The sequence below is a fragment of the Triticum aestivum genome, chromosome 4A (assembly GCF_018294505.1).
Source record: "Triticum aestivum cultivar Chinese Spring chromosome 4A, IWGSC CS RefSeq v2.1, whole genome shotgun sequence".
Classification (NCBI taxonomy): domain Eukaryota; kingdom Viridiplantae; phylum Streptophyta; class Magnoliopsida; order Poales; family Poaceae; genus Triticum; species Triticum aestivum.
The window spans coordinates 518,273,325-518,288,457 of NC_057803.1; the positions used below are offsets into that span (position 1 = coordinate 518,273,325).

Here is a 15,133-nt window from a genome sequence, read left to right on the forward strand (position 1 = left end):
ATCATTATCTTCCTCACTAATTGGTGTAGTAGTCACAGGAACAGATTTCTGTGATGAACTACTTTCCAATAAGGGAGCATGTACAATTACCTCATCAAGTTCTACTTTCCTCCCACTCACTTCTTTCGAGAGAAACTCCTTCTCTAGAAAGGATCCATTCTCAGCAATGAATAACTTGCCTTTGGATCTGCGATAGAAGGTGTACCCAACATTTTCTATTGGGTATCCTATGAAGATGCACTACTCCGATTTGGGTTTGAGCTTATCAGATTGAAACTTTTTCACATAAGCATTGCAACCTCAAACTTTAAGAAACGACAGCTTAGGTTTCTTGCCAAACCATAGTCATACGGTGTCGTCTCAACGGATTTAGATGGTGCCCTATTTAATGTGAATGTAGCTGTCTCTAATGCATAACCCCAAAACGATAGTGGTAAATCGGTAAGAGACATCATAGATCGCACCATATCTAATAAAGTACGGTTACGATGTTCGGACACACCATTACACTGTAATGGTGTTCCAGGTGGCGTGAGTAGTGAAACTATTTCACATTGTTTTAACTCAAGGCCAAACTCGTAACTCAAATATTTTACTTCTGCGATCATATCGTAGATACTTTTATTTTTGTTACGATGATTCTCCACTTCACTCTGAAATTCTTTGAACTTTTAAAATGTTTCAGATTTGTGTTTCATCAAGTAGATATACTCATATATGCTCAAATCATCTGTGAAGATCAAAAAATAATGATACCTGCCGCGAGCCTCAATATTCATCGGACCACATACATCAGTATGTATGATTTCCAACAAATCTGTTGCTCACTTCATTGTTCCGGAGAACGGAGTCTTAGTCATCTTGCCCATGAGGCATGGTTCGCAAGCATCAACTGATTCATAATCAAGTGATTCCAAAAGCCCATCAGCATGGATTTTCTTCATGCGCTTTACACCAATATAACCTAACCGGCAGTGCCACAAATGAGTTGCACTATCATTATTAACTTTGCATCTTTTGGCTTCAATATTATAAAAATATGTATCACCACGATCGAGATCCAACAAACCATTTTCATTGGGTGTATGACCATAGAAGGTTTTATTCATGTAAATATAACAACAATTATTCTCTAACTTACATGAATAACTGTATTACAATAAACATGATAAAATCATATTCATGCTCAATGCAAACACCAAATAACACTTATTTAGGTTCAACACTAATCCCGAAAGTATAGGGAGTCTGCAATGATGATCATATCAATCTTGGAACCACTTCCAACACACATCGTCACTTCACCCTTAACTAGTCTCTGTTTATTCTGCAACTCCTGTTTTGAGTTACTAATCATAGCAACGGAACTAGTATCAAATACTTAGGGGTTGCTATAAACACTAGTAAAGTATACATCAATAACATTTATATCAAATATACCTTTGTTCACTTTGCCATCCTTCTTATCCGCCAAATATTTGGGGCAGTTCCATTTCCAGTGACCAGTTCCTTTGCAGTAGAAGCACTCAGTCTCAGGCTTAGGTCCAGACTTGGGCTTCTTCACTTGAGCAGCAACTCGCTTGCCGCTCTTCTTGAAATTCCCCTTCTTCCCTTTTCCCTTTTCTTGAAACTAGTGGTCTTGTTAACTATCAACACTTGATGGTTTTCTTGATTTCTACCTTCGTCGATTTCAGCATCACGAAGAGCTTGGGAATCGTTTCTGTTATCCCTTGCATATTATAGTTCATCATGAAGTTCAACTAACTTGGTGATGGTGACTAGAGAATTCTGTCAATCACTATCTTATCTGGAAGATTAACTCCCACTTGATTCAAGCGATTGTAGTACCCAAACAATCTGAGCACATGCTCACTGCTTGAGCTATTCTCCTCCATCTTTTAGCTATAGAACTTGTTGGAGATTTCATATCTCTCAACTCGGGTATTTGCTTGAAATATTAACTTCAACTCCTAGAACATCTCATATGGTCCATGACGTTCAAAACGTCTTTGAAGTCCCGATTCTAAGCCGTTAAGCATGGTGCACTAAACTATCAAGTAGTCATCATACTAAGCTAGCTAAACGTTCATAACGTCTGCATCTGCTCCTGCAATAGGTCTGTCACCTAGCGGTGCATCAAGTACATAATTCTTCTGTGCAACAATGAGGATAAATCTCAGATCACGGATCCAATCCGCATCATTGCTACTAACATCTTTCAACTTAGTTTTTCTCTAGGAACATATCAAAATAAACATAGGGAAGCAACAACGCGAGCTATTGATCTAAAACATAGATATGCTAATACTACCAGGACTAAGTTCATGATAAATTTAAGTTCAATTAATCATATTACTTAAGAACTCCCACTTATAAATACATCCCTCTAATCTTCTAAGTGATCACGTGATCCAAATCAACTAAACCATAACCGACCATCACGTGAAATGGAGTAGCTTTCAATGGTGAACATCAATATGTTGGTCATATCTACTATATGATTCACGCTCGACCTTTCGGTCTCAGTGTTCCGAGGCCATATCTGCATATGCTAGGCTCGTCAAGTTTAACCTGAGTATTCCGCGTGTGCAAAACTGGCTTGCACCCGTTGTAGATGGACGTAGAGCTTATCACACCCGATCATCACGTGGTGTTTGGGCACGACGAACTTTGGCAATGGTGCATACTCAGGGAGAACACTTTTATCTTGAAATTTAGTGAGAGATCATCTTATAATGCTACCGTCAATCAAAGCAAGATAAGATGCATAAAAGATAAACATCACATGCAATCAATATAAGTGATATGATATGGTCATCATCATCTTGTGCTTATGATCTCCATCTCCGAAGCACCGTCATGATCACCATCGTCACCGATGCGACACCTTGATCACCATCGTAGCATCGTTGTCGTCTCGCCAATCTTATGCTTCTACGACTATCGCTACCGCTTAGTGATAAAGTAAAGCATTACAGCGCAATTGCATTGCATACAATAAAGCGACAACCATATGGCTCCTGCCAGTTGTCGATAACTCGGTTACAAAACATGATCATCTCATACAATAAAATTTAGCATCATGTCTTGACCATATCACAACACAACATGCCCTGCAAAAACAAGTTAGACGTCCTCTACTTTGTTGTTGCAAGTTTTACGTGGCTGCTACGGGCTTTAGTAAGAACCGTTCTTACCTACGCATCAAAACCACAAAGATAGTCTGTCAAATTGGTGCTGTTTTAACCTTCATAAGGACCGGGTGTAGCCACACTTGGTTCAACTAAAGTTGGAGAAACTGACACCCGCCAGCCACCTGTGTGCAAAACACGTCGGTAGAACCCGTCTCGCATAAGCGTACGCGTAATGTCGGTCCGGGCCGCTTCATCTAACAATACCGCCGAACCAAAGTATGACATGCTGGTAAGCAGTATGACTTATATCGCCCACAACTCACTTGTGTTCTACTCGTGCACAACATCAACGCATAAAACCTAGGCTCGGATGCCACTGTTGGGGAACGTAGTAATTTCAAAAAAATTCCTACGCACATGCAAGATCATGGTGATGCATAGCAACAAGAGGGGAGAGTGTTGTCTACGTACCCTCGTAGACCGAAAGTGGAAGCGTTAGCACGACGCGATTGATGTAGTCGTACGTCTTCACGGCCCGACCGATCAAGCACCGAAACTACGGCACCTCCGAGTTCTAGCACACGTTCAGCTCGATGACGATCCCCGGACACCGATCCAGCAGAATGTCAGGGAAGAGTTTCGTCAGCACGACGGCATGGTGACGATCTTGATGTTATATTGTAGCAGGGCTTCACCTAAGCACCACTACAATATTATCGAGGACTATGGTGGAGGGGGCCACCGCACACAGCTAAGAGATCAATGATCAATTGTTGTGTCCATGGGGTGCCCCTGCCCCCGTATACAAAGGAGCAAGGGGGGAGGCGGCCGGCCTAGGAGGAGGGCGCACCAAGGGGGGAGTCCTACTCCCACCGGGAGTAGGACTCCTCCTTCCCTTGTTGGAGTAGGAGAGAAGGAAAGAGGAGGAGAGGAACAAGGAAAAGTGGGTTGCACCCCTTGTCCAATTCGGACCAGAGGGGGGCGCGCGCCTCCTTCCTTTTGGCCTCTCTCCTCTATTCCCGTATGGCCCAATAAGGCCCATACACTCCCCGGCGAATTTCCGTAACTCTCCCGTACTCCGAAAAATACCCGAATCACTCGGAACCTTTCCGATGTCCGAATATGGTCGTCCAGTATATCGATCTTTACGTCTCGACCATTTCGAGACTCCTCTTCATGTTCCCGATCTCATCCGGGACTCCGAACTCCTTCGGTACATCAAAACTCATAAACTCATAATATAACTGTCATCGAAACCTTAAGCGTGCGGACCCTATGGGTTCGAGAACTATGTAGACATGACCGAGACACGTCTCCGGCCAATAACCAATAGCGGAACCTGGATGCTCATATTGGTTCCCACATATTCTACGAAGATCTTTATCGGTCAGACCGCATAACAACATACGTTGTTCCCTTTGTCATCGGTATGTTACTTGCCTGGGATTCGATTGTCGGTATCTCAATACCTAGTTCAATCTCGTTACCGGCAAGTCACTTTTACTCGTTTCGTAATACGTCATCCCGCAACTAACTTTTTAGTTGTAATGCTTGCAAGGCTTAAGTGATGTGCATTACTGAAAGGGCCCAGCGATACCTCTCCGACAATCGGAGTGACAAATCCTAATCTCGAAATACGCCAACCCAACAAGTACCTTCGGAGACATCTGTAGAGCACTTTTATAATCACCCAGTTACGTTGTGACATTTGGTAGCACACAAAGTGTTCCTCCGGTAAATGGGAGTTGCATAATTTCATAGTCATAGGAACATGTATAAGTTATGAAGAAAGCAATAGCAACAAACTAAACGATCAAGTGCTTAGCTAATGGAATGGGTCAAGTCAATCACATCATTCTCCTAATGATGTGATCCCGTTAATCAAATGACAACTCATGTCTATGGCTAGGAAACATAACCATCTTCGATCAACGAGCTAGTCAAGTAGAGGCATACTAGTGACACTCTGTTTGTCTACGTATTCACACATGTATTATGTTTCCGGTTAATACAATTCTAGCATGAATAATAAACATTTATCATGAAATAAGGAAATAAATAATAACTTTATTATTGCCTCTAGGGCATATTGCCTTCAGAAGTGTCTTCGGATAGGCGCACACTGCCGATCTTAATGTTTGCCTTCGGTTCTTACTGTTTCGATCTATAATACACCTGCGAATAACACAATCCAACCGAAGATAATTTACCAGGAAATTAATATACAAGGAACATATCTAATTGAAAAGATATCACCTGATCATCCCATCGATCCACGACGATCACCCAGCAGGCTCTCAATAAAAGCACCAATGTCGGTTCTATATCCGACGTATCTCGTAGTAGGGGTCCTAAGGTAGGCGTCTTGGAGCGATGGTAACATGGCCACGTGATTTTACCCAGGTCCGGGCCCTCTTGATGGAGGTAAAACCCTACATGCTGCTTTTGATTATATTGATATGGGTGTAGTACAGGGTACATGTATCTACCACGAGATAGTTCTAATGAATATGAGATCGTCTATTGACTAGCCTGGCCTCGGTTTATATAACACACCAGAGGCCTAGGGTTTAGGAGAGTCCTCGTCTTGTGCGCCAAGTCTCGTGGGATCTTCCTTGTATGCGGCATGGGCTGCCCGAAGTAGCCCATGAGTGAACCGCCATGGGGGGTCCTCGGTCCAATCTAGCTGGTCGAGAGACGACGTGGTGAGTACCGCCTAGTCCAGGACACCGTCACTAGGCGCGCGCTCCAAGTGGGAGGAGTCCCAGTTGGGCTCCTAGTCCAATTCACCCCCTTCCTTCTATTGGAGGGGGAAAGGGGAAAGGAGAGGGAGGAGGAGAAGGAAAGGGGGGCGCCGCCCCCTCCCCTTGTGCAATTCGGACTCCTCCCTTGGGAGGGCATCACCCCTTGTGGGCTGGCCTGCCTCCCTCCTATAGCCCATATGACCCATTTCTTCCCCCAGGGGGTTCCGGTAACCCCCCCCGGTACTCTGATACGTACTCAATACATTCCGAAACACTTCCGGTGTCTGAATACTATCGTCCAATATATCAATCTTTACCTCTCGACCATTTCGAGGCTCCTCGTCATGTCTGTGATCTCATACGAGACTCCGAACAATCTTCATTCACCAAAAGACATAACTCATAATACAAATCATCATCGAACGTTAAGCGTGCGGACCCTACGGGTTCGAGAACTATGTAGACATGAGCGAGATAGGTCTCTGGTCAATAACCAATATCGGAACTTGGATGCTCATATTGGTTCCCACATATTCTACGAAGATCTTTATCGGTCAAACCGTAATGACAACATACGACATTCCCTTTGTCATCGGTATGTTATTTGCCTGAGATTAGATCGTCGGCATCTTCATACCTAGTTCAATATCGTTACTGGCAAGTCTCTTTACTCGTTCCGTAATGCATCACCCCGTAAGTAACGATAATTAGTCACATTGCTTGCAAGGCTTATCATGATGTGCATTACAGAGAGGGCCCAGAGATACCTCTCCGATACTCGGAGTGACAAATCCTAATCTCGATCTATGCCAACCCAACAAACAACTTCGGAGATACCTGTAGAGAAACTTTATAATCACCCAGTTACGTTGTGACATTTTATAGCACACAAGGTATTCCTCCGGTATTCGGGAGTTGCATAATCTCATAGACAAAGGAATATGTATAAGTCATGAAGAAAGCAATAGGAATAAAACATAACGATCATTATGCTAAGCTAACAGATGGGTCTTGTCCATCACATCATTCTCCTAATGATGTGATCTCGTTCATCAAATGACAACACATGTCTATGGTTAGGAAACTTAACCATCTTTGATTAACGAGCTAGTCTAGTAGAGGCATACTAGGGACATTGTGTTTTGTATATGTATTCACGCATGTATCAAGTTTCCGGTTAATACAATTCTGGCATGAATAATAAACATTTATCATGCTATAAGGAAATATAAATAACAACTTTATTATTGCCTCTAGGGCATATTTCCTTTACATCCAAGAGGCCATCTCCAAGTATGGCGGGCACTTGAAGCATCTCATCGCTCGGTGGCCTAGTGGTGCACAAATGACCGGGCAAGTAAGTTGATCACTACCCGGATATGCTTTAGTTTTGTTGATCACTAGCTGGACATGTAATTTTTTGTTGCTCACTAGATGGATATGCATTATTTCACTTTGTAGCCTACTCGTGCTTGTGTGGTGTACTAGAAGTTGGAGAAGAAGTCCTTCACTATCATGCATTGTTGGTTGAAATTTAATGGGCAACCGAAGTGGAACCTTTTTATTGCCAAGACCACCGTCCAAGCCAATGAGGAAGAAACAAGTGACCCTACCGGCCCAACCCAAGAACCGCCAAAGAAGGTTAGAAGAAACTTATGGGGCAAGAAGTGGGAGAAGGAGAGGGCGAAGCGAGAAGGTGCGGCGGCAAAGCTGACTGAGAGGTTCAAGGAGATCTTGGAAAAGAAGGAGGAGGCATGCGTGAGGCACTCGGACATCAAGGAAGAGAGGAAAGCAGAGAAATTCCATCAGTTGATGGAGGCGACGGAGAAGAAGATCAAGCTCGAAGAGAGGAGGACCATGATCGAAGAGAGGAAGGCGGTGCTCGAGGAGAAGAAGGTCGCGCTCGAGGAAAAGAGGGTGAAGATCGCCGTAATGCGGAGGACGCCAAGATGTTGACCTTGAATATCGACTCTTTGAATGCTGACGCTAGAATTATCGTGCAATCCATCCGCTACCAGATGTTGGAGCGGCAGAAAGATGAGTTGGCGGCAGTGGAAAATGAGGACGCGGCGGAGGCGGACGCGGAGGCTGCCTATGCGGCGGCGACGACACCTCCTTGATAAGGGGGCAGCTTGCTGAGACGGCCGGTCCGGCAAGGCAGAAATGCACAGACTGTTGTACTGATATTCTTTTGGATCCAGGCGTGTAAAATCTAAGCATATTATCTCTTTTTGGTTGTGATAGGGGATGCGATCCGGCACAGATGTGATCCGGCGCGTTGTGTGGATCAACGTACATGTAAAATCGAATTCACTTCGATTGGATGGCGTCCTCCCGCATCCATGTCCGTGGACTGGGCCCTCCTTTTTCGGTAATACACTTAAGAGCGTATCTTTGCATTGATAGAGGGGAAGAACATACAGGGTCACACCGCGTTCACGTACACAGGAAGGCGTGTCCGTGGCGATCAAGCGAGCAGAAAGCAAAAGAGGATGCTCAGCGTCGTATACAGTTTCAGGCTACAGGGATGAAATCGGTAAGTCCTTTGGCTCCGACATTTGCCCTGGAGCGAGCCTCATCCTTGATACTCCCTCCTTCCATATATATAGGGCCTAATACATTTTTTGAGGCTGCCTTTGACTATTTGATAAGATTAATAATATATGAGATGTATAATGTGAAAATTATATCATTAGAAGCTTCATCCACTTACGAATTTGATGGTGTACTTTGTGTAAGTTGCATGTTATATATTATTGCTCTAAATTGTGGTCAAAGTTAGCCTAGAAAAATGTAATAGGCTCTATATAGATGAAAGGAGGAAGTAGCAGCGATGACTGTCGAGGTGGCGGGAGTAATCTTGTCGAAGATGACTATGTTACGATGGCGCCAAAGTGCCCAGGCTGTGAGGCCGGCCATGGTACTGAGGCCGCAGCGATCGCCAGCTGGCAGATTGGGCCCTCCTATTCGCGTCCGTGGACGAATGCAGGAAGAAATTTGCGTGTTACCGTTGATGATGCCCTTACATCAACTTTAACAAAGATGGATATATGCATCACAATAATGCAGAGCCTCGGAGTTTCTACCTAATTCAAAGAAAATGTAACATGCGCGTTGTAGCAACACTTGGGTAGAGGTAATGCATAAACTTGGTTAAACTTTATAAAAATTAACTACAGTGAAATGAAAGCTAATATGTGAGTAGTTCTTTCAGACACATATACAGTTGCGGACGCGGACTACAAAAGTATGGCCAACCAAGTGCCCCATTGTTTGTTTGTCTATCTATATCCATGAACGTGGCATAGACACCTAACCGCCCAAAGCGCATACGCATGTCGGCATCCACGTAAACCAACACCCGTGGCACACGGTCGACAACACGTTCACACCTCCTCACAGATCAACCATGACAGATACCGTCAACCATCCAACAAGCCTACGCCCCTGTGCATCGTTCCCCAAGACGCTCTAGCCGCTCAGTGGGCACGCAGCAGCAAGTCGGCTGCACTCACACGCCGACAAGCCGTCCCATCCGGACGCCACGTACGCGATGTGGCGCGACGCACCCACCGTCCCAGCGTGGTATAAGATGGCCACCATGCGCTAAAGTTACCAGCACACGACACCATCCTCACACCATCTCTCCATCTGCTTGTTCTCACGCCTTAAGAAGTTTTGCGTAGTTACGCCCGACCGGCCGCAGGATGTGGATGAGGAAGAAGAAGGCGGCGACGACGACGAGGCCGGCGGCCAGAAGGAGGGCGCCGACGTCGCTAGGGGCGCTGTGGCGGCGCGTGGTCGGGCCGGCCCGCGGCGGCAAGGCCAAAAAGACCAAGACCAAGAAGAGCAAGATCGGGTCGCTCTCGCGCGCGTTCCGGGTCTTCTCCTGCGTCCGCGGCCATGGCAAAGGGAGGATGGCTGCGCGCCGGTATTGATGGGCCTGCGGCGCGCACGCCCACCGTCCGGGCGTCGAAAGAGTTGCAACTAGCGGCTGCGAGTCTCGGTTGTAGCTGCGGGTCACAAATTTCATGTTAATAACTTTGTACTATATCTTGTATCCACGTGTTGTGGCTGTACTGCCTTCTGTTTTGTGAAAGAAAAAAACATGTGTTTCCGTTCCAAAAATGGTATTCAAATTGAAGTGCGGTTCGTTATCTGATTTCGAAATAGTTTGTGCGGGGGAAGTTCTGCGCGCATGGCGGCGGCGGTGTTGGTCGACGACACTGTTCATAGCGGTAAATGGTCCATGGAGCAATCGTGTCCGTCTTTTATATCAAAATAATATTTAGACTAGCCATAGGTGAAGTAATTTCAGCAGTAACATCGAGTCCAACTCAACAAATTTGCTTATGTGGCAATGAGTTAATGAGGAGAGAGGTAGTTTGAATAACTTAACTAGTTACTGTAACATTACATGTCCCAATGCAATATGAGTCTATAACCTAATAAATAAGGCTTTGCATATTACCATACTTATGTTGCTATCCATTATGAAAGGTAGTAACATAGTCTAGAAATATATGCGTATGTTACTAGTGTATGTTATTTTTCATTGTGGCTAGTTTTAGTGTCTTTGTACAACTATACATCCATTCTGTAAAATAATATTTCCTTCGGCCTAAAATAAGTGTCTCAATTCTAGTACAATTTTGTATCAAGGACCAATTTTTTTGGCAGCTTAAAAAAGTCACCTCCTCCCTAATTTTTTTTCATAAACATCTTTCTTATTCATTAAGGCTTGTAAACTAGTTGTGAGATAATTAATTTAAAAATCTCGACAAATTCAGGAGGCACCTTATTTTTTAAACTGAGAAGAGGGAGCTCATTATTTAAGCCGTCCAAAAAAACTAACGCTAAAGTTTATATAAAGTTAAGACAATTATTTTGGGAGGGATTGAGTACTTAATAATAGTAACCCATGTCGAAATAATACTTAAAAATGGTAACTCATTAACCCATGTCAAAAGTTTCTTCCTGAGCACCCTCTTCCCTGACCGTCTGCAGCCACTCCGGCTCCAGTGGCCATCCCTCCCCCCTCCGATGCCATCGTCCACCCCTCCTCTCTCTCTCTCTCCCTCTCTTTCTCGGACGCCCAGATGGCTTCATGTGTTTCCCTCTCCGTGTATTCGGCCTCCTCGAGCTCCCCTCCACCTCCGCGCCCCCCTCTCCACTCCATCGTCGTCGTCCCCGGCGTGGTAGGCACGGCCTTGGGTCCCATCACCCATAGTGGTGTTGACACCTCGTGGAGGCCGCCGGCTGCTGCGCCAGAGTGGCGGACCAAGTCGAATCGCCGCTAGCGGGACCCCGTGTCCCTGCCATCGCCTGCCCAGACGGGAAACCGCGGCCCCACCATTCCCAGCTCCAAGCTGCCGCAGATGAACATCCCGGCCTGTCTTCATGGCTGCTACTACAACTGCGGCGACGGGGGGCATATTACAGACGACTGCTGGAAGGAGACAGTCTGTGTTCACTGTGGGGGCGAGGGGCACATCGCCCGGGAATGCATGATGCCTTGTAGCCCATCGCCGGTGGGTAGGCCTGCGCTTCCATCACCGGTGGTTCGCCCGTCTTTGGGCCCAACCCAGGCATCGGCCCTTTTCCCCAGGAACGTCGTGTCGCCACTCCAGCAACCCCTGCCTCCCAGCTTCGCTCGGCCAATGTCCTGCTCCCTCTCCCCTCCCCTCCCCCCATCTGGTCCACCACCACCAGGCACGGTTTAGATCGCGCAGACGTGGAGCCAGGTCACCATGGCTTCATTGGTGGCCAGCATGCCAGGGACGGACTTCTAGGTTCCGTTCACCGGCTCCGCGACGACTGCTGCGGTGTACTCTGTGGACTCGGTGGTTGATGACCCACAAGTGTAGGGGGTCTATCGTAGCTTTTCGATAAGTAAGAGTGTCGAACCCAACAAGGAGAAGAAGGAAATGATAAGCAGTTTTCAGTAAGGTATTCTCTGCAAGCACTGAAATTATCGATAACAGATAGTTTTGTGATAAGGTAATTTGTAACGAGTAGCAAGTAATAGAAGTAAATAAGGTGCAGCAAGATGGCCCAATCCTTTTTGTAGCGAAGGACAAGCCTGGAAAAACTCTTATATGAAGGAAGGCGCTCCCGAGGACACATGTGAATTATCGTCAAGCTAGTTTTCATCACGCTCATATGATTCGCGTTCGGTACTTTGATAATTTGATATGTGGGTGGACCGGTGCTTGGGTACTGCCCTTACTTGGACAAGCATCTCACTTATGATTAACCCCCATTGCAAGCATCCACAACTACAACAGAAGTATTAAGGTAAACCTAACCATAGCATGAAACATATGGATCCAAATCAGCCCCTTACGAAGCAACGCATAAACTAGGGTTTAAACTTCTGTCACTCTAGCAACTCATCATCTACTTATTACTTTCCAATGCCTCCCTCTAGGCCCAAACAATTGTGAAGTGTCATGTAGTCGACGTTCACATGACACCACTAGAGGGATGACAACATACATCTCATCAAAATATCGAACGAATACCAAATTCACATGACTACTTATAGCAAGACTTCTCCCATGTCCTCGGGAACAAACTTAACTACTCACAAAGCATATTCATGTTCATAATCAGAGGGCTATTAATATGCATAATGGATCTAAACATATGATCTTCCACCAAGTAAATGAACTAGCATCAACTACAAGGAGTAATCAACACTACTAGCAACCCACATGTACCAATTTGAGGTTTGGATACAAAGATTGGATACAAGAGATGAACTAGGGTTTGAGATGAGATGGTGCTGGTGAAGATGTTGATGGAGATTGACCCCCTCCCGATGAGAGGATCGTTGGTGATGACGATAGTGGTGATTTCCCCCTCCCAGAGGGAAGTTTCCCTGACAGAACAGCTCTGCCGGAGCCCTAGATTGGTTCTGCCAAGGTTCCGCCTCGTGGCGGCGGAGTTTCTTCCCCAAAGCTTGCTTATTATTTTTTCTCGGACGAAAGACCTCATATAGCAGAAGATGGGCATCGGAGGGCCACCAGGGAGCCCACGAGGCAGGGGGACGCGCCCAGGGGGGGTAGGGCGCGCCCCTACCCTCATGGCCAGGGTGTGACCCCCCTCTGGAACTTTCTCCGCTCAGTATTTTTTATAATTCTGGAAATAACTTCCGTGAAGTTTTGGGACTTTTGGAGATGTTCAGAATAGGTCTCTAATGTTTGCTCCTTTTCCAGCCCAGAATCCCAGCTGCTGGCATTCTCCCTCTTCATGTAAACCTTGTAAAAAATAAGAGAGAATAGACATAAGTATTGTGACATAATGTGTAATAACAGCCCATAATGCAATAAATATCGATATAAAAGCATGATGCAAAATGGACGTATCAACTCCCCCAAGTTTAGACCTCGTTTGTCCTCAAGTGAAAGCCGAAATTGAAAAATATGTCCACATGTTTAGAGATAGAGGTGTCGATAAAAATAAAATACGGACATGAGGGCATCATGATCATTCTCAGAATAGCAACATATATATATATATATATATATATATATATTGACATATGATCTCTTATGCTAAAGTAATAATTCAATCACAATTTCAAGTATGAATCATAAACTTCATTGAGAACCAATAAACTCTAATCTCAGCCATTGAGGCAATTGCAATTTATCATAACATAGGAAAGAGTCAATATAAGAGCTTTTCAGCAAGTCCACATACTCAACGATCTTTTAGTCTTTCATAATTGCTAACACTCACGCGATATTTATGGTTATGAAGTTTTAATAGGACACAGAGAAAGATAGGGGCTTATAGTTTTGCCTCCCAACTTTTTATCTCAAGGGTAATGTCAACAATAATAGTTTATGAAAACTCACATCCAATTAGCTATATATATATATATATATATATATATATATATATATATATATATATATATATATATATATATATATATCAGGACCTTTCCAACACATTGTGCTTGCCAAAGGATAAAATGTAAAAAGGAAAGGTGAATATCACCATGACTCTTATATAAGGTAGAAGATAAAAGTAAAAGATAGGCCCTTCGCAGAGGGAAGCAGAGATTGTCATGCACTTTTATGGTTGGATGCACGAACTCTTAATGCAAAAGAACGTCACTTTATATTGCCACTTGTGATATGGACCTTTATTATGCAGTCCGTTGCTTTTATTTCTTCCATATCACAAGATCGTATAAAGCTTATTTTCTTCACACTAATAAGTCATACATATTTAGAGGGAAATTTTTATTGCATGCACCAATGACAACTTACTTGATGGATCTTACTCAATCCATAGGTAGATATGGTGGACTCTCATGGAAAAACTAGTTTTAAGGGTATTTGGAAGCACAAGTAGTATCTGTACTTGGTGCAAAGAAATTGGCTAGCATGAGAGGGAAAGGCAAGCTCAACATGTTGGATGATCCATGATAACATAATTTATCTCAGATGTAAGAAAACATAACCCATTACGTTGTCTTCTTTGTCCAACATCAACTCTTTAGCATGTCATATTTTAAAGAGTGCTCACAATTATAAAAGATGTCCAAGATAGTATATTTATATGTGAACCTCTTTTTTTATTACTTTGTATTAATTGCAACGATGACCAAAACTATGTTTGTCAACTCTCAACAACTCTTATTCATCATACTCTCTATATGTGAGCTCATTACTCTCCATAAGATCCATATGATCTCTTTATTTCTTTTTATTTCTTCTCTTTTATTTTATTCCCTCAAGATCATAGCAAAATAATCAAGCCCTTGACTCAACACTAATCTTTATTATATATATCTCACGGACTCGATTACATGGGAAGATCATAAAGCAAAACTCACAACTAGATCATACTAAAACTTTATTCTACTAGATCAAGATATTATCAAAAGGGTCGAACTAAGAAAAACGGTAAAGATAAAAGTGATGGTGATACGATACCGGGGCACTCCCCCAAGCTTGGCAGTTGCCAAGGGGAGTGCCCATACCCGATGCTCAGTTCTTATTCGTTGGTGAAGAAGGTGTTGGTGATGATGGATTGTCGCACATCAAGCGTAGGAGATCCTCCAATTTGTGGATAATGCCCTTGAGTGCGATGATATGCTCCTTCAACAAAATATTTTCACTTGTGAGATACTTGTTTTGAATATGAGCTAACTCAATCATCTTGAAAGCCTCAATCTCCGTTGGAGTAAAGAGAGTGTGGTGAGGTGGAAGGATGTCTTCTTCTGCTACTGCCGGA

At 44.1% G+C, this 15,133-nt stretch overlaps 1 protein-coding gene across 1 annotated transcript; it reads left to right on the plus strand.

Moving 5' to 3' along the window:
* Nucleotides 1–9,504: 9,504 nt before the first annotated feature.
* On the plus strand, nt 9,505–10,006 carry LOC123082189 (uncharacterized). Its single transcript, XM_044504573.1, has one exon. The coding sequence runs from the start codon at nt 9,586–9,588 to the stop codon at nt 9,814–9,816; it is 231 nt and encodes a 76-aa protein (XP_044360508.1). The 5' UTR covers nt 9,505–9,585; the 3' UTR covers nt 9,817–10,006.
* Nucleotides 10,007–15,133: the final 5,127 nt, after the last annotated feature.